We start from the raw sequence: 25,428 nt of genomic DNA, 5'->3' as shown, positions 1-25,428 counted from the left end.
CCAGCGAAGGCCAGCCTACTTCACACAGCCAGGATGCGCTTCTATCAGGTGAGCACCTTAGGAACCTCGATAGTTATATTAGTTAGTCTATACAGATTAGTGTTTCTGACCTTGCCTAGATATATGTAGTTGATTGTTCATGATGAATTGATGTTTTAAAAAAAGCATTAAAAATGTGTCATGAACAGCTGTTTACTTTAAAAATGATGTTACATTTTAAATACAGACACAGCAAATAAGTGGATAGTAAAATTGGTCCTGATTGTGCTGCTACATATCACAAAAAAATATTTACTTCATTTACAATTCTTATTCTAAATGGTTTTATCCAAGACCTGTGAACTATAAGAATTGTATCACACTGTACCGATTGTCTGATATTAACGTAACGTTTTTCATGTGCTCTACCAACAAGAGCAACACTGAACACTTGTAATTGCTTAAACACTCTCTAATCAAAGTGTCTTCATGACTGGCTGTAAATGAATTATCATCAGAGGCATATCTGCACCATCTGTCTTATGTTTACATATAAATCAGTCTAGGGGATCATAACTTCATATTAAAGTCCACTGGGTACTTTAAACTGAGAGCAATGCCAAACCAAACTTAATATCCTTCACACATGCTACTTTGTTCACAAGAACAGATATGATAAAGTTCAGGCAGATGAGACATTCATGAAGAAAAAAGCAGACATATTTTGATTTATAATACTTCACTTTTTTTTTAATTATACACCATCTCATTGTATTTTTCTACCTTTCATTATGGAAGAACTACACATGGAAAAGCAACACATGTACTGTTGTTTATATACTTTTATTACTGCTAGATTAACATAACACCCTTCTTTTTTATGAACTAGAAGTTTGACATGGAACAAAGAATGATAGCATTGATGAAAGTATGGGTAAGTTTTCATTACTTTATTGGACTGTAAGCTATTGAATGTTTATAAGTGTTCGGTGGTTACCTCTAATCAGGTTGAGAGTGTATTTCTCACACAATCTTTGCTGTGTCAGACCAGCGAGCGAAGTGAACTGGGTCTGTCATACAAAGAGTGCAAGAGAAAGTAGATCTAATATATATTTTAGGATCAATGAGGCACTTCCTCCTTATAAAAGTGGAAAATCACATATTTACCTATAATCTTTTGAATGTTTAAACATTGAGATATTTCTGCTTCAATGACTCTACATATAACTTTGCTTGTTCAGTGATTTAGGTGATGGTATGAGTGAAAAAGAAAACACTGTTCATTAACATTTTAGCATTTTGCAATGCGGTCCCCAGCCCCGAGTAAGAAATGTGGAATTGAATGCTGCTCATTCTTCAAGGAAGGGAAAGTTGGACTTGAGTGTTGGACATTAGATCTTTTGGGTAATTTTATCTTCTATCACATACATTATGAAAAAGGTTAGATTTTTTTTTTTTTTTTACAGTGAAATGTATTGGTCTTATCACTTCTGTAATGCTAAATACCTAAGTTGCATATATTAATTTTTCTAAAAATGCAAAAGGATTTACTCACGCCATGTTATCAGGTTCAATAGCACAGGCTCCAACTGCTTTAGTAACATTGACCAGAAGTGCTTGGTTGGTTCCGGTAAGGAGATTGACCAGTGGTTGAATGCCCCCACACTTCCTAATAACAGCTCGATTGGATGGTTCTTGGGCACACTCTCCTAAAGCTCCCACAACGTTGACAAGAACTTCTTCAGGCTGGTCAGTCAGCAGTCCAACTAGGGTTTCTAAGGCTTTGTATTCCTGAAACCTAAAAGAATAACGGTAAAAGTATATAGTTTTCAATTTTATATTAGTAGAGCATATAACGTGGTTGAAAACAGCCACATCAAAGGTATAAGTTGTAGACAAGACTTAATTTATTTACAGTTGTGGTTTCTGGCACGGAGGGCTTAGCCTATTGTAGAAAATGTCCAAGGTCATTTAGTTTTGGTCTCCATCCACTACTTGTAAGTAAATATCCCCCCTCCCAAAAAATATGGTTGACTGCCAAAGTTAACTATACTTATTTAGTTTACTGAATTCAGCAAAAACAATGTTATTCATGTACTGTTTTTCAAGTGTTATCATCAGAAAATAGGATTATACTGCAATTGCAAAAATTATTTTTGATAAATTTAGTATATCTTGCCATGCCAGTACCATTTAAAATAATTATAAAGGTAAGCTAAATATAACATAACCCAATTTCTGGCAGGTCTAATTATTCTTCACTATAAACAATATGCTCCAGACATGATCTACCATTATTATGTTTTGGCAACAAATATCTATAAAAGGTACAGCTGTCAAATTTATTATTGAAATACCTTCAGACAACTTTTTCTATAATACTTTTTATAATATTCATCATCAAAACTCACACATAATCCTACCCTATTGTAATAATGTTTTTTTTTTTTTTTCATGTAATGCCTTGCAATGGAGTTGTAGAATTATTAAGCCCCAATCAGGAAAACCAATCACATTAAGAAAGACCAGGGCTTATTATTTTCAATCAGGCTTGGCCTACTTAGGGTTCAGTTGTACAAAAGGTGAAATGTGCAACACATTAGAGTGCATTTAAAGTTAGAAGCTATCACAGCTATCAAGCACAAACTTTAAAAAAGCCTTCTTAACAGTTTTTAAACATAGTGTGTGTGTACATATACAATGGAAGTAACAGAAAGCAATGTGATGAGTCAAAGGGGTTTTGGTTTGTAATTCAGCCTCCCGACAGTAGAAGGTATCGAATCAACCCAAGCCTTCCCTCACCAAGATCACGTGACCTTGACATAAGTCATGAGGGGTGGAAGTGCGAGTATGTAAATCCCTGACACTCAAGTCACTTTACTCGGTCCGCCCTGGCATGACTGAAGACTAAAAGGAACAACGAGTCTGCCGTCTGCTGAAAATTGATTTGTTAATTTAACTAGGTCTCTAGGGGTGGGGTGTCCTGGGAGAAAGCAGACTCTGTATCCACTGATAAACCAGGGTCTATCCTAACATGAAAATTAGTTTCACAGTTGGTGAATATACAGCATATGTTAAAGTAGCTGTAGCTGAAAGTTTGCCATGTCCTATCCTCCTGGGGGGAGATTAAATCAGGGAATGATCTTAATTTCAACCAGGGGACAACTTAAAAAATGGGATAAAATAATTGGCAATATTTTCCCATTGCAGTCTGACCTGTTTAACCCTAGATTTTGCCTGAATAAAAAGGAACGAGAGCATCGGGCAGAAAAATTTGAGGGAACTCAAAGGAGACAGGGGGAGGGGTCTGACTCAAGTGTAAGCCAATGTCACAAATGAGAAGTAAAGGAGTGGGAATTTAGTGTGACCTGGGGTGCAGGGTTACTGAGAAGGAAGGTCAAGTAATAAAAGACACTCCCCTTGATGCACCTAGCCATTGGGACTGGGATATCAACTTGGGGTATGAGCAACAGAGTGATCCCACGTTGCGTTATGCTCAGGACCAGGTTAGATATATTGAGGGGAAGGATATAAATGAGGGTCAGTCGGTAGGATTTTGGTGTCCGGGCACTTATTATATAGAATAACCCAAGCTGCCGGGACGGGACAGCCTGTAACAGTTATTGGATTTCCGAGCCTTTTCGGTCATGATCTCCTTTTTTCAAGTCATTTCGGGACTGAAAAGACTGGAACGACTTCTGACCCGCTTTTATTGGCCTGGGGTTCATAGTCGTGTGGAAATATGTATCGGAATGTCCTGAATGTCAATTGGTTGCCCCAAAATCAGTTCGCCCCGCAACTTTGGTCTCACTTCCTATTATTGGTGTGCTGATTGAGAGAATTGGTGTTGACTTAGTGGGCCCTCTGGAGGGAGCTGATTCTGGGTATCGGTATATTCTCGTGGTGGTGAACTACATAACACGATACCCAGAGGCCGTTCCCTTACATTCTATGAATTCAGAATACAGACATTCTCACTGATCAGGGCACTAATTTCATGTCTAAATATTTAATAGAATATTTAATTTGGAATGAATATCTCAATATCAAGAGATTTAAGAATTTGAGGTTCATACATTCAATGCCACCAAGAGCTATAAACCAATTCCAGTAAAAAAAAAAAAAACACACTGCTCCAAAGTATGATTCTTTTTTTTTTCAATCAAACATTTTTGTTGAATATCCTAAACCTAAGTAAGTATACAAGTTTGATGTTTACCTGAGGTTTTGCCCATTCAAAGTTAGTTTTTAGGGTTGTCACAAATTAATCTAAACCATGGCTGATAAGACTAGCTAGATATCTTTTGCATGCTATAAACTGTATACATTTAATTTCAGCCACAACTATAGCCAATTTTAAAGGGTTATCAGTCACTTGGCAGCTCAATCTAACCTCAGTTTAAAAATAATTTCACTGAATATTTAATCTTAGTATTTTTATTTACTGAAACAGAATGAATTTATTTTCCTAGTGGTGTCAGAATACTAGTTTATATTTCTTGTTTCATGCATGAAGCCCAAAAATTAGTGTTTAAATAAGGTTAGGTTTAAATAAACTTACTTGATTTACTTTTAAATAAAAAAAATGCAAATTATATTTTTGCAATCAATCATTTTTCATTTTAATGCATCATTAATCAAGAAAATGGTTACCACATGTTAGTTCATATTCTTTAAGAGAATCCATACTACATATTTTTAGTCCTTATAGATAGGATACAACATATAATACAAAATATACAAAAATATGTAATTATGTTAAACAAAATTACATTAACAGCTGCTTAAAACCTGTTTACAGTTGTGATAAGATGTAAACCAAGGTCCTATTGTAAGTGACTCTGCAGCAGCTGTTGTTGATGCATAGTTCACACCCCAGTCTCTGTAAGTTGCTTTGGATAAAAGCGTCTGCTAAATTAATAATAATAATAATAATAATAATAATAATAATAATAATATAATAATAATAATAATAATAATAATCAGTAATTAGTAAATTATTGTTAGTGATGCTTGACTTTGAAATGTATGTATCTGTGTTACCACTTTAGTAACATTACCTTCAAGTCACCCAGTCAAACCAAGCTTCATGTCACAACTGGTCATTTTGTTTTCATTTTTAAGAAAAAATATTTCATTTGAAACTTTAGAGTAATTTATTAAAGTAACTGCTTCTCTTGTTCCAAATAAATATTTACTAATTTAGAAAATATTTGCATTTTTAACAAACATGTTAGGAATAATTACAAATGGTGTATTGTGTTTTTATTAGGTGTTACTCTAGTATATATTGATTGCCTGTTCCACTAACTTCTTCATCTGGTGCCTTGCTGTTTCCTGAATGGCAGCCAATATGTGGCTCTATAGTGTTAGTGTGCAACACTATTGGGCCACACAATGGAAATGATTGGTCGTCTGAAACATCATAAATTCCTTGGTTATTGCATTGTAACTAAAGCCTTGGCATAGTATTCATTTTTGACTGAATGTCCATATGCCAAGCAGGAATGATGTTTAATAAAGAGGCTAAATGTACTATTAACTAGATTGGAATAGAACATTTAAAGGTTCTCATGTAAACTGTATTTATCTTATTTGAATTCTACATTTGAATTCTTTTTGATAAACCCTTTACGTTTACAGTTCAATTAAACCTAGTGTATGTACAGCCTTGATCACTTGATTACTTGATTACTGCTGAGTAACTGATCTAACAAACCCCTGATGAGACTTCCCTTTTAACCAAACGTGTAAACTCAATAAAAACTTTGTTTATTTGCTTGGCTGGATCCTGGTCTTTAATTCAGTGTTTACAGATATATTTATAAAAACAAACCTGCACATATAGCTGCCTATAAAAGCTGCACTTCTAAAAACAGCTATTGCTTTTTATCATTTCACATCAATTTTGAGTCCCTGTCACTCTTTCCAGTTATGGTTTAATACTTCTGTCACTGAATTAGGTTACCATTAAGATAATAAACTATTTACCTACTAAGGGGTGTATTCAGTTGATCTAAATGGTGAAGATCCAAATACTGCTGTCATAAAAAAAAAATGTACTTTTACAAAACCTGCTTTTAGTGAGCTTTTAGTCTATTCTGTCTTCAGAAATTAGTAAAATATTTAAAACAGGAGGTATTTAGATCTGCCACTATTGAAATCAATTGAATAGACATACCCCTATATTTAACTTTACTAAAGGGAATTAACAATACAGAAAACCTAAACAGAGTCCTAACATAAACAATTTATTCAATAGTAAACACTGAAATAGTTATCAGCTGTTAACATGTCTAAGATGAAGCACTTTTAACCCAGCCGAGGGCTGCTTTCAAACGGGAATATAACCTCATCTGAATAATAGAAAGTCCATAAAAATCATGTACTGCAGTTATTTTTAGTTAACATTTTTCTGATTCTGAAACAATTCATTCTTCAAATGAATTGCAATAAAAGTTAATATCACACTGTAAATCTGAAATAAGAAACAGAAATTATTTTATTTTAACCCTAGTTGTAAATAAAATGATTCAACATTTACCCTTATAAAGTTGAGGTATAAAAAATGAAAATGAACTTAGGCTTATCAGTTTTTTTTCTATGTTTGTTGGCTACCATCATATAAAAATAGTTGGAAATTATAAACAGGCACAGAAGTATAAATGAATGCCTATGTGAATATTATTGTGCATGTCCTCTGTCTCACATTGCACAGGAAAATAAACAGTAATAAATTATTTATTTTACAGGAGTACCTTTGCAGAAGCTGGAGAAATGGTGAAAGTATGCCAGGTCATGATTTTTTTTTTTGGTGTTATTTATTTTTCTCTATACTAAGGCATCATCTGACAGGACATATTTCAAGAGAAGATTCTGGTATTTCTACAACTTGAAGAAGGACAGACTGCCGGCCAAATGTACATTTATAATAATACAATCACTACAATCAAGAGGCACAAAGACCTTAAATATTTATAAGTGCTAAAAATTATTGAATAGTACTTGGCAATTAAAATATACATTCTCAGACATTGCTGTACTAAAAAATAACTACAGTACTTCTTAAACTGAAATACAGTAAAACAAGATCCAGCAAGAAGCAAAACATACCTCTATTATGACTGGCATAACAGATGTTATTTTTTGCTAGGGCGGGCATAACGTTATTTTTTTGCTATCACGCATCATAAGCACAAATAACAGGGTTTATTGTCACACGTATATATATATATATAATATATATATATATATATATATATATATATATATATATATATATATATATATACACACATACATACACACACACACACACACAGCTCTGGAAAAAATGAAGAGACCACTGCAACTTTTTCTTAAATCAGCATCTCTACATGTATGGCAGACATTCCATTCCAGTGTCTGTTGAATTCCAACACAGGCACACCTCATTCTACTGAATGAGGTACTGATTAGGGGATCACCTGAACCAAATCTTATTTAACGAGGAAAAGTATAAAAACCACTCCTGTGGTCATCACTATCCTCTTGCAATAGGACCAGCTGGATGGCAAAACAGTGCTAGTAGTACCTCAAAAGTAATTGGAATCAAAAAATAACTATTGACCATGCCCAAAGAGTTGAAAAGGAAAGTTTTGAGTGAGGAAAAGAAGGGTTCAATTCTGGCTTTACTGGCAGAGGGATACAGTGAGCGTCACACATTGGGGACAACAAAGCTACAGACCGGCAGAGGGCGAAAACGACTCTCCACTGACCGGGATGACCGCCAACTCATTTGAATGTCACTCAGCAACCGTAGGATGACATCAAGTGACCTACAAAAAGAATGGCAAATGGCAGCTGGGGTGAAGTGCACGGTGAGGACGGTTCGAAACAGGCTCCTAGGGGCACGGCTGAAGTCATGTAAAGCTAGAAAAAAGCCCTTCATCAATGAGAAGCAAAGAAGAGCTAGGCTGAGGTTTGCAAAAGACCATAAGGATTGGACCATAGAGGACTAGAGTAAGGTCATCTTCTCTGATGAGTCCAATTTTCAGCTTTGCCCAACACCTGGTCGTCTAATGGTTAGACAGAGACCTGGAGAGGCCTACAAGCCACAGTGTCTCGCACCCACTGTGAAATATGGTGGAGGATCGGTGATGATCTGGGGGTGCTTCAGCAAGGCTGGAATCGTTGTCCTGGAAGAAAACTTGCTTCCTTCTGCTCTGACAATGTTCCCCAACTCTGAGGACTGGTTTTTCCAGCAGGACAATGCTCCATGCCACACAGCCAGGTCAATCAAGGTGTGGATGGAGGACCACCAGATCAAGACCCTGTCATCGCCAGCCCAATCTCCAGACCTGAACCCCATTGAAAACCTCTGGAATGTGATCAAGACGAAGATGGATGGTCACAAGCCATCAAACAAAGCCGAGCTGCTTGAATTTTTGCGCCAGGAGTGGCATAAAGTCACCCAACATCAATGTGAAAGACTGGTGGACAGCATGCCAAGATGCATGAAAGCTGTGATTGAAAATCAGGGTTATTCCACCAAATATTGATTTCTGAACTCTTCCTAAGTTAAAACATTAGTATTGTGTTGTTTAAAAATGAATATGAACTTATTTTCTTTGCATTACACTATGTAACACAATTTTTATTCCTGGGTAGTAAGTGTTATTTCCTAATTTCTTATGCCTCAAAAGTATAGAAAATGGCTATTATTCCCCACAAACTTTGCTTTTGTGACCAGGACAGTGATATTATCACTGTTTCCAATGGGAAAACGGGCAAATGTGTGTCTTTTCCTTCACATAAAGTCAGAAAAAATCAACATATGAATCCAAATTAACATGTATTTACACTAAAGTAATACAAAAATGACTACAAAAGATTTAGAAGTGAGTAGTTTTTCGAGATTTACGATTATACTGTATTTAAAACCAGAGAAACTGATAATTTTGCAGTGGTCTCTTAATTTTTTCCAGAGCTGTATGTATGTGTATATGTATGTATGTATGTGTTATATATATATATATATATATATATATATATATATATATATATATATATATATATATATATATATATATATATATATATATATATGAAATATATGGAAATATATTGGAAATATACAGAACGTGCTTTCCCAATGAGGGCACAACATATAACAGAGCCACTATTGTTAATAATTCAGTTATGAAAAACAACATTACATCCATATCTCCTTTCCAGGCCTGAGCCAATTCATAATTCACAAAATTACTAACAAAATGATTAATTTATTTATGGTTTTGCACTGTGTCCTTTTCTCAGGTATTGATTTTTTAAAACATGTGCAACTTGGCTGTAGTCTCATGATTTTTATGAAACTTAATATAGATCAAAGAAGATATGCTATAAAAGTAAAATATTTGGAAAAATTGATTATCATTACATATTTGCTTGGTAGCAACAGTAACTACTGTGTTAATGTGGGGTTATAAGTTAATACATACTTTGCCACATTCTCAATGCTGATGGAACACTTCCAGATGGCTCCAGTGGCTGCAGCTAAAAGTTGCTTGTTCTCAGACATGCTTAGAAGTGCAGCCAGAGGTTTCAGGCCATCATATTGTCTAACAAGGTCACGCGTTACTATGTCCTCAGCACACTAAAAAGAAACAAAAACAAGACCAAAAACACACTAAAATAACGAGCAATAATGTTCCCTTTTGCTAAACCAACCAATAAATCTACCTTATATTTATATTAGATTAGCCCTTGTGATATGGTAACAAACTGATTAGTCATTAAACACAAATTCATACAGCAGCAAGCATAAGACAGCGTTGGCATGAGGTCCTTAGTGTACAAGCACCCATGCTGTGGCTCATCCACCCAATGTAGAGGGCCAACATAACAATGAACAAGTGACACAATGTTGAACAAATGAGTTGAGGCCTCAAATACACTGCTTTTTGGCTGCTCATACTGTCGTTGGTTAACCTGTGACATGGACAAATTGAATTCAGCGTTCCTTTGGCCTATTTTCGCCATGGATTGTTCTGTGCCGTTGACAAAATATCCCAAGTCAAGCAGTGTTGTGCCAGCCCAGTACATTATCATTCCTGCCAACATAAATATTGCAAAAGAAAGTGTAATCCTTTTCAATACACTCTGGTCAGGTGTTTTATACACCCACACAGAAATGCCTTACAATCACATGATACATGTGTGTGCATAGTGTACAAAATTAAGATTAATTACTTCTCCATGTTTTCAGATTCAGTTTTAAAACAGAGTTTGGACACGATGGAAATGTATGCTGTCATTTCATTTGCAATCCCCTTATTAAAGTAAAACTATACTACTTTTATTGTTTCGATTCTCTTTTATTCAAATGCTGGGGACCTGTAATGCATAAAATTGAGATAACGAACATGGCCGGGAAGCTTTTATACATGATCTTATTTAATGAACTGGCTGATAAATAAGACCATGTTTTCTGGTTGTGTAAGTAGTTGCTACACACAAGTTTTACCATGTACTGTAAGACTGGATAATGCTGGTGGTGGTGTGGTGAGCGTAATGGTGGGTTAAGACAGGAAAGTATAAAAAAACATACTGTCAATATATTTACCTTAAAGATAGCGCTTGCGCAATGCATCTGAAGCTCAGGGTTTTCTCTACTAAGATTTTTCACCAAATCTTTAATCATCTCCTCAGTCTGAATTGCAACCCTGTAACTTTGCTAAAACAAAGTGAAGAAACAGTACAGTAAGATTTTTAGGAGGTGGTAATAAAATAATAAAATTGGAGCAATTACTAACCTGGCACCTAAAGAATAATTCAATTTAACTTTATAGATGTAATCATTCTGTAATTAAGACATTTTTGGAAGGGCTATGCCACATATTTGCACAGCCCTCCTAAATTAAAACCTGCTTTAAAAAAACAAACAAAACTGCACTCTTTTACCTCAGAAGCACATTCTTGCAGTGTGCCAACTACTGGGATTAACATATTTTCATGCGGAGACTTTAAAAGCTGTGCAAGTAACGGAATCCCCCCAGCTTTACGGATTGCTTCTTTATTCCTGGTGCTCTTGCTACAGCTCCACAGTGCCAGGGCACCACAGCGTGCCACCTCAATGTCTTTTTCCTGTTCTGAAGTCAGGTTAGCAGAGTTATCAGGAACACAGTCCAAGAGTCCCACCTGAAGTAAGACATTTACAATTGATGGTTTCATTTTTCAGTCACTATAATAAATCCTATTGTGGGCATATAACTGTCATAGAAAATTGACCTTCAGCTACACAAATCCATTATATAGTTTTTTATAATAGTTGACTGGGAATCAAACTCCTTATATAGTGAATGTGGAAGCAATAGCCTCCCCTTGATAAGAAGGCAAAAGCAGGATTCGGAAAGTACATCATTTCAAGTCAACTACTGCACACAAAATAGGCATGGACAGGTATTTTTGGACAGACAGCTGCTCCAGTCCTCCTTCTCCCAGTAGGTGCTGCTATTAAGCAGTTGAGTTTCAGGAGTCAAACAATAATGTGCTGTTACAGTATAAAAACAATTCCACAATTCATATAAATCTAAAACAGGCAAACTACGAACCAGTCTCTTTATTCCTCCATGCTGTCTGACAGTTCTTCTTGCCCGTCTAAACTTGGCCACGTTCGCAATTGTCTCTGCAGCTAAAAACTTGAGATCCTTATCCGGGGAGTCTAGGATTTTTACCATGGTCTGTAAGCCACCAAGGTCCACAATGGCACGCCGGATCTGTGAATTTCTACTGATTTCCTTTAGAATTTTCAGTGAACCAATCTAATTACAAATTGGAAAAAAAAGTAACACCAGTATGAATACAGTACAAATCATAATATTGTTTAATTTGCATACACAAACAAAAAAGGGATGTACAGTAGTGATATATACAATTAAAAGAGTTGGGAATATGGTGTATTAGCATTAGCAATCTGAATGCGTTTAACAATTGTAGGTCTGTTCTTTTAAATAGTACCTTTGTTTTGCTGACAAAGGGGCTTCTGTACTGCAGCATACAGTAAAACACTGTTTGCTTGCAGGCATTATAGTACGTTGACAGGACTACTCACTTTACATTTGATTTCATCTGTATCCAGCAAATTAATGAGCACATCAAGGCCACCTACATTCCTGATAGCCAATTGGCATGTCTCCTGTGCTAAATTAAAGTCCCTCATAGAGCACAATGCAATCACAGTAGCTGTCTGGTTACCTCCCTGAAATAATACCAAAAAAAAAAAAAAAAAAAAAAAAACATGTAAATGAATGCAATGGTAATAACAAATATAAAGCCTAATTAAATAATACAGTTTATTTCAATGTAATGCTGTCCATTATACTTTCCCAGTGGTTGGTTTTTCATATGCATATGGGTGCTCCAAAGCTAAATTATTATTTTTAAATAAATGGTTTGCTTTTGAGAAGGAAACAATTGTATAAACTCTTGCCAAACAAACAGTTGTGCAAATGTAAACATTACAGTGTACCTGCTAGTATTACCAATGTGATCACTAAAGTCTGTACAGAGAGGGTAGGTAAACATAAAATGTGCTAATGTAGTTCTGGGTGGGTAAAGCAGAATATAATCAATTTGGAGTAAAGACAACCAACCCAGGATGTCAATAAGGGTCTTGCTATACTGTACCCTAGGTAAACTGAAAGTGGACTAACTGGGAAACAATAATACACTATATATGCTGACATAACACTTAAAGCAATTCATCTAAAATTAAGTAGGGTAAGTAACTGGTTCATGTAAAATAAATTTGCAAGATCATATAAAATCATGTAATATGCAAGACAGGATATTAAACAGATTGTATTAGTATTACTTTTAAATTAAATGCGTATATGCAGAGCTATATAGATTCAAAACAGGTGGTCCTTCAGGCAGGCTATCATGTGGCTTCTACAAGTTCTATAACTGATCCTAGGATCTAAACAGCGGCAGATCTTGGGGTTAGCTTATTGAATTTATTGATGGGCATAAATACTTTTTTAATTTTATAAATACCTTTACATATACATTTTTAAAATGTCACATTTTTGTGTGTTTTATTTTAATGTTTTTAAGCTTTATTTTATTTGTTTGGTCTTTGCCTTTGAGAATAATAATGGGTTAAATTTGTTAGGCAGAATCACTGGCTGAACCACTAAGCAAGCACAAAATAATTGATTCCTGTTGGCCGCTCTATAATATCGCAATCAGCGGGGCTAGGCTAATACTGAAATACTGGAGCGAATTAAAAAGTGCAATGCTGGTAGATTATAGATTGTGCTGTGCACAGAATATATACATGTTCAAAACTGAACAAATTTGCCCAATGCACAGGTGCCCTGCCGGAAACAGCTGAATTAACATAGCATGGTGGTATGTACAGTCACTGCTTTCTAGTTTCTCTAATGTCTTGATATATGTCATTGTATCTTTAATTTTATTTCTACCATAAACTTACTTAATTTTTCTATTTTAAATATGTATTCCTTAGTGCTGGGACAAATATTCGAATATTCAAACGAACATTGCTTGACATGTCTTTAAAGGCAAAAAACGTGCCCATGTTGGAAATTAGAAATACATATCTCAATGTGTTTTGCCTTGCTCCAGTTTACCACCTTGCCAAAATGTTTGCTACAGTTTGTAAAATGCAAAGTGAAAAGTTAGCTGTGTGCATTTCAGACCAAAAACCCAGAGGGATAGTTACACAAACATATTTAATGTGGATAAAAAACTGACAAAATTATTTTCTGTATAATCACCTACAAAACATATCAACAGTCGATAAGGATTGAAAAGTCTAAGCTTGAAGCAATCAGCTTATGTTTTGGAAATTAACAAATATTCAGATACATTTCTGAATTTTGAATGGATATCTGAGCATGAAAACACCACGATTGTCCCTGCACAATCACATCTCAATATCAATTGATTTTAACTTTTTTTTTTTTACCACAAAAAACAAACACAGAGTTGAGAACTGTAACTCGCCTATTAAAATGATCACAAAATACATAAAACAGCTTGAGCCGTTGAAATGTGATACTCTGGGTAGAAAATAACTTATTTAGCAGATAGAAAAAATCACATTATATGGCTTTAAATGAAGTGCAGATTCACTGAAAAAGTGTTCTCCTGCTTTTACAGAGGGACAAATAAACATCCTAAATTTAGGAACATGTCAGAATTGCATTTATACAAAACACATTATTAAGTTATTTTATTGGTTTGTGCTAAGACTAAAATATCCACATTATTGGACAGGTGTCACAGGTGGCAGCTAAAATTTGACTGTATGTAAAACAGGTTAATGTCTAAAATTTTGACTGTATTGTATAACAGGTCTAGTCTATATAAATTATATATATATATAGGTATATATATATATATATATATATATATATATATATATATATATATATATATATATATATATATATATATATATATGCATGTTAAAGTTATGTGTGCAAAAGTATGTATATTCAATGAAACTATCATTCATATGAACTCATTTTTTTTCACATAAAAAATGTGTTTGTTACACATAAATAAAATATATTTAATTTGTTTTTAAGTTTGCAATGAAAACCCTGTGTGAGAATTAAACCCAAGACACGAATCCAATGCAGCTTGCAATGCAGACGCCCTAGCTTTCATGCCACAAAGTTTGCCCTTCCATTTCAAAACATTTTCAAGTAGTATAGCAGTAAAGTTGCAGTTTTTAAGTAACAAGACTAACAAGATTTTGTAAATAATGATTAATGTTATCTCGATTGTACTGAAAGCTTGCATCTAATTTAGCAAACTATCATAATAAAATTAATCAGTTCATTTAGTATATTATAACGTTTCCATGTTTAGGAAGTACTACTCAGGGAGATGATGTTGAATTCTCAAAAATTCTCAACCTCCCTTCCAATGCTAAGTAACGGTGTGACCCGTTCCCCTTACAATACTTGTAACACATATAAAAAACAGATGAGACAAACTGAACAGACAACAAGTCCTGCAACAAGGCAATTGTCTGGGTCATTGCAATATATTTTTAAATTTGAAAGTAAAAATATATGTAAGCATGACAACCTTTATGTACAAAGATCTTCACTATTGTACAATTGAACAAGAACTGTTGAGTATTTATTTTCGTTTCATACAGTATTAAATGACAGTGTTTATATGATAGTTAAAAAAATAAATAAATATCAAGCTAGATAAAGAAAGAAATGTATTGATTTATGTTTTCATTTATTTCAATATTTATTAATGTTTTACTTTTACCAAATATATAAGCTATCCTTCAGCATAGTTAATTCTCAGAAAAAATACCTTTTATGTCCAGTGGGAAACACAAATAGCATTACCCTCATCAACCAGTATTGAGAGGAACCGTACTTCCTTGCACCAATAAGGACCACAATGAGAGTTACACTGACAGGAAACCAAAAATTTTCAGAGCTCAAGATCAGACTCAGAATGATGATGATGAAGATGAATATCCAGAAAGTCCAGCTCAGCTGGCTGACTTCATCTTTCAAAATACTGCTTGTCTCAAAACTAATCGTGTAGCACTGACAGTATAACATAACACGCTTGCAAACTGAAGGTTATAATTTTTCAAATCCCATACATGCTGGACCTTTTTTTAAAGATATATATACCATTCCTCTCAATGAGGCAGACAGTTCAGGAAGGAATCAGGAACTGGATTGAGATCCTCTGAAACTATTTCAGTTACTGTACACTTTTTCATTAGACCAGGGAAACTGAAAACTAAAACCCATGGATAAAAAGGTAGTAGCATTTTTACTACTTAATTTAATATAAACTATGTAACAGTTATTTTATTATGTATAAATAATTAATGAATAATTAATGATATTGTTTTTGCAACACTCCTAGGTCCTATATGATGATGTCAGGTTTTTTTTTTTTTTTGGTTTTATTTTTTAACAGCAAATTAACCCTTATTTACAAATCCGTTAGATCAGTGACAATAAGTCCTACGCTATTTCCTCAGGACATTTACTATAACAATAAATATAGCATCTAATCTTTGAGAAGATAAAGACAATGGGAATATAAAATGGTACATTCTATCCAAGTCATGTCTACTGTACCTGGGTACTGTTGTGTTGTACATATTAAAATAAAAGTAATTAATTATTGCACAGTACGAGAATGTGTTACAATCAGATAAATGTGTAACAATCAGATATCCTACTTTCCTGTTATGTCAAACCAATATAAAAGGGGAAAAAAAATTTGAACAAAGTCTTTCGTTCAGTGTGATTTACCAAAGTGAATTAAAGGTCTCGTTTGCATTTTATGTCCTGCATAGTTCTGGTACATAAAGCTGAAGAACCACTGTTCAAGACATTTCCTACCAGCAGGGTTTGGCAATAATAATAACAATGACTGAATGTACTCATAAATTACATCCTGAGGAAAAATATCTTTAAATATCACAGATTACAAATGAAGGAAAGTATGAGGGAAACTATAAATCTTCACAAGTGCTCAAAAACAGCCCATTACAAATGTATTTGTGAGGCAGACAGCCCAAATACTTTTGTAAAGGGAGTCACCTGTATCATGCATGAAAACAAAAGGACCGTTAATGCATTGAAAGGGTATTAAAATAGTGCCTTTGTAGACTAATATATGGGGCATGGGATGTAATCGGCAATATTTTTTGCACTATGGCACATATTTGCCTGACATTGTTTATGAAGAATATCAATTTTTGTACTGGTTATGCACTTTTACTTATATGACTCATTCTTTTGTTTTATATAGGAAAATGAGATATAACTGTCAGCGCTTCAATGGTATTTGTCACCCAGGATTACAAATAAATACATTAATCTATATCATATATACTGTACTATATCATATACACATTTACAGTGGCCATATCAGCATATTACGCTTTAAATAGTATACTCCTGCATGATGGCTACACCCCCTTTGAAGATGAATGGATTACACATCTTCCTACTTAAAATAATTAAAACAAATGATCAGATAGATAGAATTACGATTGCTATCCTTGACTCTCCATCCCACCAAATTGTTATTTATGTGATCTAGAAATAAAGCTACTGTACACACATCTGCAATTCACATTATAAGTTTAAATTTCACTTTTTGGCTTGTAAAATAAATTGGTGTGTACGTGAACTGTCTGCAAACAGGAATCACTGCATTTGCAAATGTAAAAACACTTTCAGTTCAATAATACCAGTTACATTACCATTGTTTTCATAACTTTCGTCACCACAAAACTGTATATGTGAAAATTGATATTTATATACCTGAAGAAATATATTTCACAGATCTGTACAAGGCATTGAACTAAATATCTCATTCCACTCACATAGAGAGCACACACACCATTGGACGCCATAGCAAGGACAACAATAAAAAAATAATGCTAAGTCAGCTAATTAAATATATTCTGTAACTTTTTAAAAACAATAATAATAATAAAAAAAAGTTTCCAAAAACAAATTCTCATTTGATTGTACAATATTTTAAAAAGAAAATTCTATATTGTTTGTATAATACCAACTGGAGTGCCAACGTGTTATGTGGAAGTAACACAATTTTACGGTTTCAATGATTTCAAATCTGCTCAGTTTATGACATCATCTAAAAGTCTCTGCATTAAAGTCTTCTGATACACTCAATACCAGCTGTTCTTTATATACTACACATATGCATGCTAACTTGAACACATATGAAAATAATGGTAATTGTTACAAAAATGTACATTGTTTACATTTTTTAATCCATTTAAACCTGCTGCTAATACTTTTATTTCTAGTTTTATTTGTTCCATAGACTAGTTTTATAGGCTTGATCACATTGTCTTTGAACCCTGCCAAGAATTTAACAAAATGCTTGTTGGAAATAATACAAGTAGTTTGGGCTGGATCTAAAAACGCAAATAAATAAATAATCTACTATGTTTAACTCACAATACATTGCATGTGCTTCCTCCATAGAAGTTAATAAAGATTATACACAGCATGCTTCTTCTTTGAATACAGTGCTTTTATCACTATTTTTCACATTAAAATAACTAATAAACAGCCTCTGATTGATGCATAACCACTACACCTTCTCCTTGCAGTTCTTGGCCAAGTATAGCTAGATGTTATAACCTTATGGCAGTAATGCCATTTTACCCCTTAATTTCCATTATTTTGCATACTTTTAATTTTGCATAGTAACCTATATAAAATATTTTGTTCTGGAACCACGTTTTAATATCATTGCCGATTGTTTAAAGCAGTGCTATCTGGCACTGTTGGAAATTGCTTTTTTTTTAGTTTTGGGGAAAAATATTGGGACACTGGGACAGTTGATGGAAAATGGGATTATCCCAGTAAAACCGAAACATATGGTCACACTAGTTAAACATGGTCACATTAGTTAAACATGGTCACACTAGTTAAACACGGTTTATATTTCAAGGAGAATTTGAATTCACTAGTCTGGGCAATGACTGTATGAATGTGGGAGTATGCTGATGGGAAAGATGGTACACCACACATACAGGTGAACAGCTGTTGGAGGAGAAAAGCAATGTAGACACATTTCCAGGTCTCCCTTGTTAAACAAGGTTTTAATCTCAATGGTACTTCCTGCAACAATACAAGTTGATAATACTAAAAAGTGCAAGATAAACCACAAGGTTTAAATGGGAAGACTGATTATGAAAGTGACAATTGCTATTAGAGCATAAGAACATAAGAAAGGTTAAAAACGAAAAGGAGGCCATTCGGCCCATCTTGCTCGTTTGGTTGCTGGTAGCTTATTGATCCAATCAGCTTCTTGAAGGATCCCAGGGTGTCAGCTTCAACAACATTACTGGGGAGTTGGTTCCAGACTCCCACAATTTTTTGTATAAAAAAAGTGCCTGCTATTTTCTGTTCTGAATGCCCCTTTACCTGATCTCCATTTGTGACCCCTGGAACTTGTTTATTTTTTCAGGTCAAAAAAGTCCCTTGGTTCGACATTGTCAATGCCTTTTGGAATTTTGAATGCTTGAATTAGATCACCGCCTAGCCTTCTTTGTTCAAGACTGAATAGATTAAATTCATTTAGTCTGTCTGCATATGACATGCCTTTTATACCCGGAATAAATCTGGTTGCTCTTCTTTGCACTCTTTCTAGAGCAGCAATATCCTTTGTGTAGCGAGGTGACCAGAACTGGACACAATATTCTAGATAAGGTCTTACTAATGCAAGTTTTAGCATTACTTCCCTTGATTTAAATTCAACACTTTTCACTATATATCCGAGCATTTTGTTGGCTATTTTTTTTTTTTTTATAAGAATCAAGCAGGTTAGTTAGATACAATTTCCTTTTCCTAAAACCATGCTGACTGTCTTCCAGGATACTGTTACCACATAGTTAATTTTACATTTTGGATCTTATTATAGTTTCCGTAAGTTTACATATTATGGGCTGAGATGACTGGGGGATGATGCTGGGATGGCAGAATCACTTTTGAGCCCTCTTGAGGTGTCGTGGGCTAGTCAACGAAAGACCGCGGATGGAAGGTGCCCACTTGAAGACCCCAGAGATGTACTCTACTTAGCTCAATCCAGACAGTTGTCATGCTGATGCGCTGGGGAAGCAAAATGAGCTGATCCCTGGAGCCAGCATTACACTTCAGCAATCCACACCAGGCAGAAGGATATCTACATCATCAGATGGAAAACAACGCAAATGGATGGAGATGCAGGTGGATCACATTAGTTTACTGCAAAGCTACATCTTAGTTGGTGCTTATCTCGGCAAGTGCCGAGTTCAAATCAGCATGAAGTTCAACATCTATTCTCATGTAATGGAAATCATAGAAGTCAGGCTTATGGTCTGTAGTTACCTGGTTCAGTTTTGTCTCCCTTTCTGTGGATCAGTGTTACTTGTTAATATCTCAAGAGACTGTTGCATGATCTTAGTTAGCAGTTTGTAAATAACATTACTTTCATTTCTTTGAGTAGTACTGGGAGTATCTCATCCAGCCTAGGTGATCTGTTTATTTTAAGAGCTCATAGCCCCTTAAACACTTCTGCCTCTGTTATGCTAAAGTTATTTAAAACTGGATAGGAACAGGTTGACGTGTGGGGCGTGTTGTCCATATCCTCCTTTATAAAAACTATGATGTTGCCATTTGTTGCCATTTGTATCTCTTACACATGTTATTTCCTCCTTGAATGTTCATTTGCTGTTATAATATTGAAAAAACCTTTTTGGAATTGGTTTTAGCCCCCTTAGCAATGTTCATTTTTACCTATCTATTGGTCTTTCTAACTTCCTTTTTGACTTGTGCTTGCAGTTTTAAATACTCCTTCTGTATACTTTGTTCTTGGTCCATTTTAAATGCTCTGTAAAGTGCCTTTTTAATTGATCTATTAAACCATTTTGGCCATTTTGTTTTAGATTGTAATTTGTCTACTTTCGGGATATATTTGTTTTGCGGCTCTAGTACTACATTTTGTGGATGTTTTCTGTATTTTACTCCAATCTACTTCTGTTATTCTATGAAGGAATGAAACAGAGTTTGCCTTTTTAAAATTGTAAACATTAGCTTTAGTCATTACTTTTTGGGTTTTAAAAAGCACTTCAAATGACACAATGTTGTGATCTGAGTTGCCAATGTTTCTCTGACCTCTGTTTTAATTATTCTCTCTTCGTTATTTGAAAATTTTAAATCAAGGTATGCTCCCCCTCTAGTTGGTGCCTTCACAAATTGCATTAGGAAGCAGTCATTTATCATTTCTACCATTTCAATTTTGGCTGTTGTGCTCCCCACCGGGTTTTCCCATTTTATATGTGGGAAACTGAAATCCCCTATTAGTATGGCTTCTCCTTTTCTGCATTTCTTATGTCACTGTATAACAGATTTTCCTCCTTATCTGAATTTGGCGGTGTGACAGGATAGCCAAAGTGAGGAGACTCAGAGACAGAAGGTGCAGCAAATAAAATACTTTTAATTAAATAATAATTACCAAACAAAAAGGCACAATGGCCAAATAAACAGAACAAACACAAAACACTGTTAACAATACATTCTAAACACAAAATTACACAACATCCTACACTTTGCCCTTGCCCTTTTTTTTTGTTGCCAGTTTACAGCCCTGTATACCCCTTCATCTAAAGGGTTTTGCTCTGTCTGTTGTAGTCTGTATTGTAGTACTTTCTGATTTCCGAGTTATGCATTAGCCACAGCCTTTTTTAAAAAATATTGAACTAAAAGTAACTGCATCATATTTTTTCATATGAAATGTAATGTATTACCATTCAGTTACAAGTTAATAAAAAATGTAATGTAGTACAGGAAGTAGAGATTTAGTGGGAGTAGCTTGGCTCTCATGAGTCCCTATATTGTTGTATGAGGAATAATACTAATCCCTCCTAAATTGTTTACAGTATTTATCACATCTGTCAACTCTTTAAATAAGCACAATTCATTGGTTTTCATAGTTGGCAGACCTACATAAAATGTTCTGTTTCAAATCACATGTTTTATTTTTTCACAATTTCCAAAAATAGACAGGAAGATATAATGCCTTATATTTTAAAAAGATCTATACATTCTGATCTAATACAAACCATATTCACAAACCAGCAAGAAAAAATTTAATTAGGATGAAGTATTAATTAATGCAGCAATGCTTTGCAGCTGATTTTAGAGTAGATGTAATTATTATTTGTGAAAGTACAAATTAACCATGAGTATAATTATATTACACTATAATTATAAGAGAAGAACCTTTACATTAAAATACTTTCCAGCAGCAGGATTTGATGCAATGACCTTCAATAAGCACCACAAGCTAAGGCTTTATTGACTGAGCTACACAGACAGTTCGGCCTACTGCTGAGATTTCAGTGTTTTTTTCAATTGCGACTTTATACTGTGTTTGTAATTTATATTTCTAAAACTGAGAATGTACTTTTGACAATTACAGGGAAGCACTGATGCAGCTCCGTGCCCTTTCCCTGTTTGTCTTTTTTTTATTGTTATAACAAGTTTCATCGGTTCTTGCATTATTTGTTCTTAAGTTGTGGGATAAGAAGTTCTTTAAAATGTACAGTTGAATTAAAGCAGATAAGGAAGTGTATTTTTGTACCAGGAAGATGATTATTCTTCAGTTTGTCCTTGGTAATTGACATATTTTGGCACATGGAACAATGTTAATTGAACCAAACTGGTCTACATCTTTTAGGTGTTCATTTATATTGAAAAACATATTTCCATATTACCTAGAAAAGTGTAGTACGATGACAGTATGACAACATCAAAATTCTAGAAAAAGAAAGTTCCATTTTGGTTGCCAAACATCGTTATAAAAATAGCCAATAATTGTGTGCCTCTTAAGCCCCTTTCACACTGGCACTTCTATCCAGGTCCGGACCCGGGTTCTGGCTACCGAGGTCACACTCCTGTGAAGTGTGAAACCACATACCTGGGTCCCAGCAACTCACCTCAGAATGTGGGTTGACAGACTTTTACCTGGGTTGATTGAGACCAAATGCATTATGGCCACTCACAAGCCAACGAAATAACAAACAGCCACACCTGGGTGAAGGTTTTACTTCTACAAGGAATGTTTCTGTTTATTGTGTTTAGTGATATGTTTGTTGCTTGAGACACACCATGAGCCAGATTGCAACACGGATGAAGAAACATTTGCTATTGATCAACATTTGGGCAGATATTTCAATCCAAAAGCTTGGATCGAAGCGTCTGTAACAAGCTGCTTCGGGGGCATTGATATGCGTATTGTTTACTTGTATCTGTCACCCAGATCAATCCTGCTTTATCAAAAGCAGTGCGAAATCGTGTAGCCGGTCCTGACCCAGTTAGGTCCCGACCCGGGTAGAGCATGCTAGTGTAAAAGGAGCTTTAGTTACACAAACAGTTGCCACTGCCCACACATAAAATATGCTTGTTATTTCAACAAAAAAAAATTCTTCAACTTCAGAAGCATCAGCAAATGTGTGATAGATGTTTTACAGGATTAAGTTTAAGTTTTAAATACATACTGTAACAGCTGGACTCGCCACACAGTCTTGCTCAGGTTCTTTTCCCTTCCAAATCATGACCCACACACAGGATTTGAAAGAAATGGCGCTGACGCGCACTTTTAATTACAAAAATAACAAAACAAAACAAACACCTGACTAAACATAAGAACATAAGAACGTTTACAAAAGAGAGGAGGCCATTCGGCCCATCTTGCTCGTTTGGTTGTTAGTAGCTTATTGATCCCAGAATCTCATCAAGCAGCTTCTTGAAGGATCCCAGGGTGTCAGCTTCAACAACATTACTGGGAAGTTGATTCCAGACCCTCACAATTCTCTGTGTAAAAAAGTGCCTCTTATTTTCTGTTCTGAATGCCCCTTTGTCTAATCTCCATTTGTGACCCCTGGTCCTTGTTTCTTTTTTCAGGCTGAAAAAGTCCCTTGGGTTGACACTGTCAATATCTTTTAGAATTTTGAACGCTTGAATTAGGTCGCCACGTAGTAGTCTTTGTTCAAGACTGAACAGATTCAATTCTTTTAGCCTGTCTGCATATGACATGCCTTTTAAGCCCAGAATAATTCTGGTCGCTCTTCTTTGCACTCTTTCTAGAGCAGCAATATCTTTTGTATAGCGAGGTGACCAGAACTGAACACAATATTCAAGATGAGGTCTTACTAGTGCATTGTACAGTTTTAACATTACTTCCCTTGATTTAAATTTGACACTTTTCACAATGGATCCGAGCATCTTGTTAGCCTTTTTTATAGCTTCCCCACATTGTCTAGATGAAGACATTTCTGAGTCAACAAAAACTCCTAGGTCTTTTTCATAGATTCCTTCTCCAATTTCAGTATCTCCCATATGATATTTATAATGTACATTTTTATTTCCTGCATGCAGTACCTTACACTTTTCTCTATTAAATGTCATTTGCCATGTGTCTGCCCAGTTCTGAATCTTGTCTAGATCATTTTGAATGACCTTTGCTGCTAGAACAGTGTTTGCCACTCCTCCTACTTTTATGTCGTCTGCAAATTTAACAAGTTTGCTTACTATACCAGAATCTAAATCATTCGTTGCAGGTTCCTGACTAGCTCGCAGGACAGCTACACCATTTACCGGCAACATAAGCAAATATAACCACACAGGACTGCTTGGAAACAAAGCGCACCTTCTGCTTCCTTCTATTCAGCAGCCCCGTACAGACCGCCTGCACCTCTTAAATACCCTGCACCCAGTTATAATTTACAATGCCCAGGACAGTGATATTTTGAAATTTACCTATTTCCAATGAGAAAACGGGCGAATTTGTGTCTTTTCGTTCACATAAAGTCAGAAAAAAACAACATATGAATCCAAATTAACATGTAGTTATACTAAAGTAATACAAAAATGACTACAAAAGATTTAGAAGTGAGTAGTTTTTCGAGATTTACGATTATACTTTAAATCACTTTCACGAATCAGCCCCCAAATGCAGTCTCCCATCATGTTCTCATTATACTGTCCTTGGTAGCGGCGTTCAAAGTCCAGTATATCCTGGTGGAAGAGCTCGCCTTGTTCCTCCAAGTATGCTCCCATGTTCTCCTTGAATTTATCAAGATGAGCATCAAGGATATGGACTTTGAGGGACATCCTACAGCCCATTGTGCCGTAGTTCTTCACCAGCGTCTCAACCAGCTCCACATAGTTTTCGGCCTTGTGATTGCCCAGGAAGCCCCGAACCACTGCGACAAAGCTGTTTTAAGCCGCTTTCTCCTTACTAGTGAGCTTCTTGGGGAATTCATTGCACTCCAGGATCTTCTTTATCTGTGGTCCGACGAAGACACCGGCTTTGACCTTTGCCTCAGACAGCTTAGGGATGAAGTCTTGAAGGTACTTGAAGGCTGCCGACTCCTTATCTAGAGCTCTGACAAATTGTTTCATAAGGCCCAATTTGATGTGCAGTGGTGGCATCAGCACCTTCCGGGGGTCCACCAGTGGCTCCCACTTGACGTTGTTCCTCCCCACAGAGAACTCGGTCCGCTGTGGCCAGTCCCGCCTGTGGTAGTGCGCCTTGGTGTCCCTGCTGTCCCAAAGGCAAAGATAGCAGGGAAACTTGGTAAAACTGCCTTGGAGACCCATCAGGAATGCCACCATTTTGAAGTCTCCTATGACCTCCCAGCCGTACTAATCATACTTCAAGACGTCCAGCAAGGTCTTGATGCTGTTGTAATCCTCTTTGAGGTGCACCGAGTGAGCCAGGGGAAGAGACGGGTACTTGTTACCATTATGGAGCAGCACGGCTTTGAGGCTCCTGGATGAGCTGTCAATGAAGAGGCGCCACTCATTCTGGTTACAGGCGATTCCGATTGCCTCGAACAGACTGGTCACCACATTG

At 35.4% G+C, this 25,428-nt stretch overlaps 1 protein-coding gene across 2 annotated transcripts in view; it reads right to left on the bottom strand.

Annotated features, from left to right (window-relative positions):
* The window catches only part of LOC121314109 (outer dynein arm-docking complex subunit 2-like), a 68,661-nt gene that overhangs the window by 21,357 nt on the left and 21,876 nt on the right, over positions 1–25,428 (bottom strand). The window contains exons 11-16 of one of the 2 annotated variants that reach the window (XM_041247019.1): positions 12,071–12,217; positions 11,571–11,780; positions 10,921–11,157; positions 10,583–10,693; positions 9,459–9,613; positions 1,535–1,777 (exon numbers count right to left, since the gene is read on the bottom strand). In XM_041247019.1, coding sequence (XP_041102953.1) covers positions 1,535–1,777; positions 9,459–9,613; positions 10,583–10,693; positions 10,921–11,157; positions 11,571–11,780; positions 12,071–12,217 — 1,103 coding nt within the window. The remainder of the gene's footprint in view (positions 1–1,534; positions 1,778–9,458; positions 9,614–10,582; positions 10,694–10,920; positions 11,158–11,570; positions 11,781–12,070; positions 12,218–25,428) is intronic. The other variant, XM_041247020.1, reaches the window with a different exon arrangement.

Source organism: Polyodon spathula, chromosome 4, assembly GCF_017654505.1.
Source record: "Polyodon spathula isolate WHYD16114869_AA chromosome 4, ASM1765450v1, whole genome shotgun sequence".
In the NCBI taxonomy this organism is placed as follows: domain Eukaryota; kingdom Metazoa; phylum Chordata; class Actinopteri; order Acipenseriformes; family Polyodontidae; genus Polyodon; species Polyodon spathula.
Note: the sequence above shows the minus strand (reverse complement) of the source record. Positions and strands in the feature narration are given on the sequence as shown.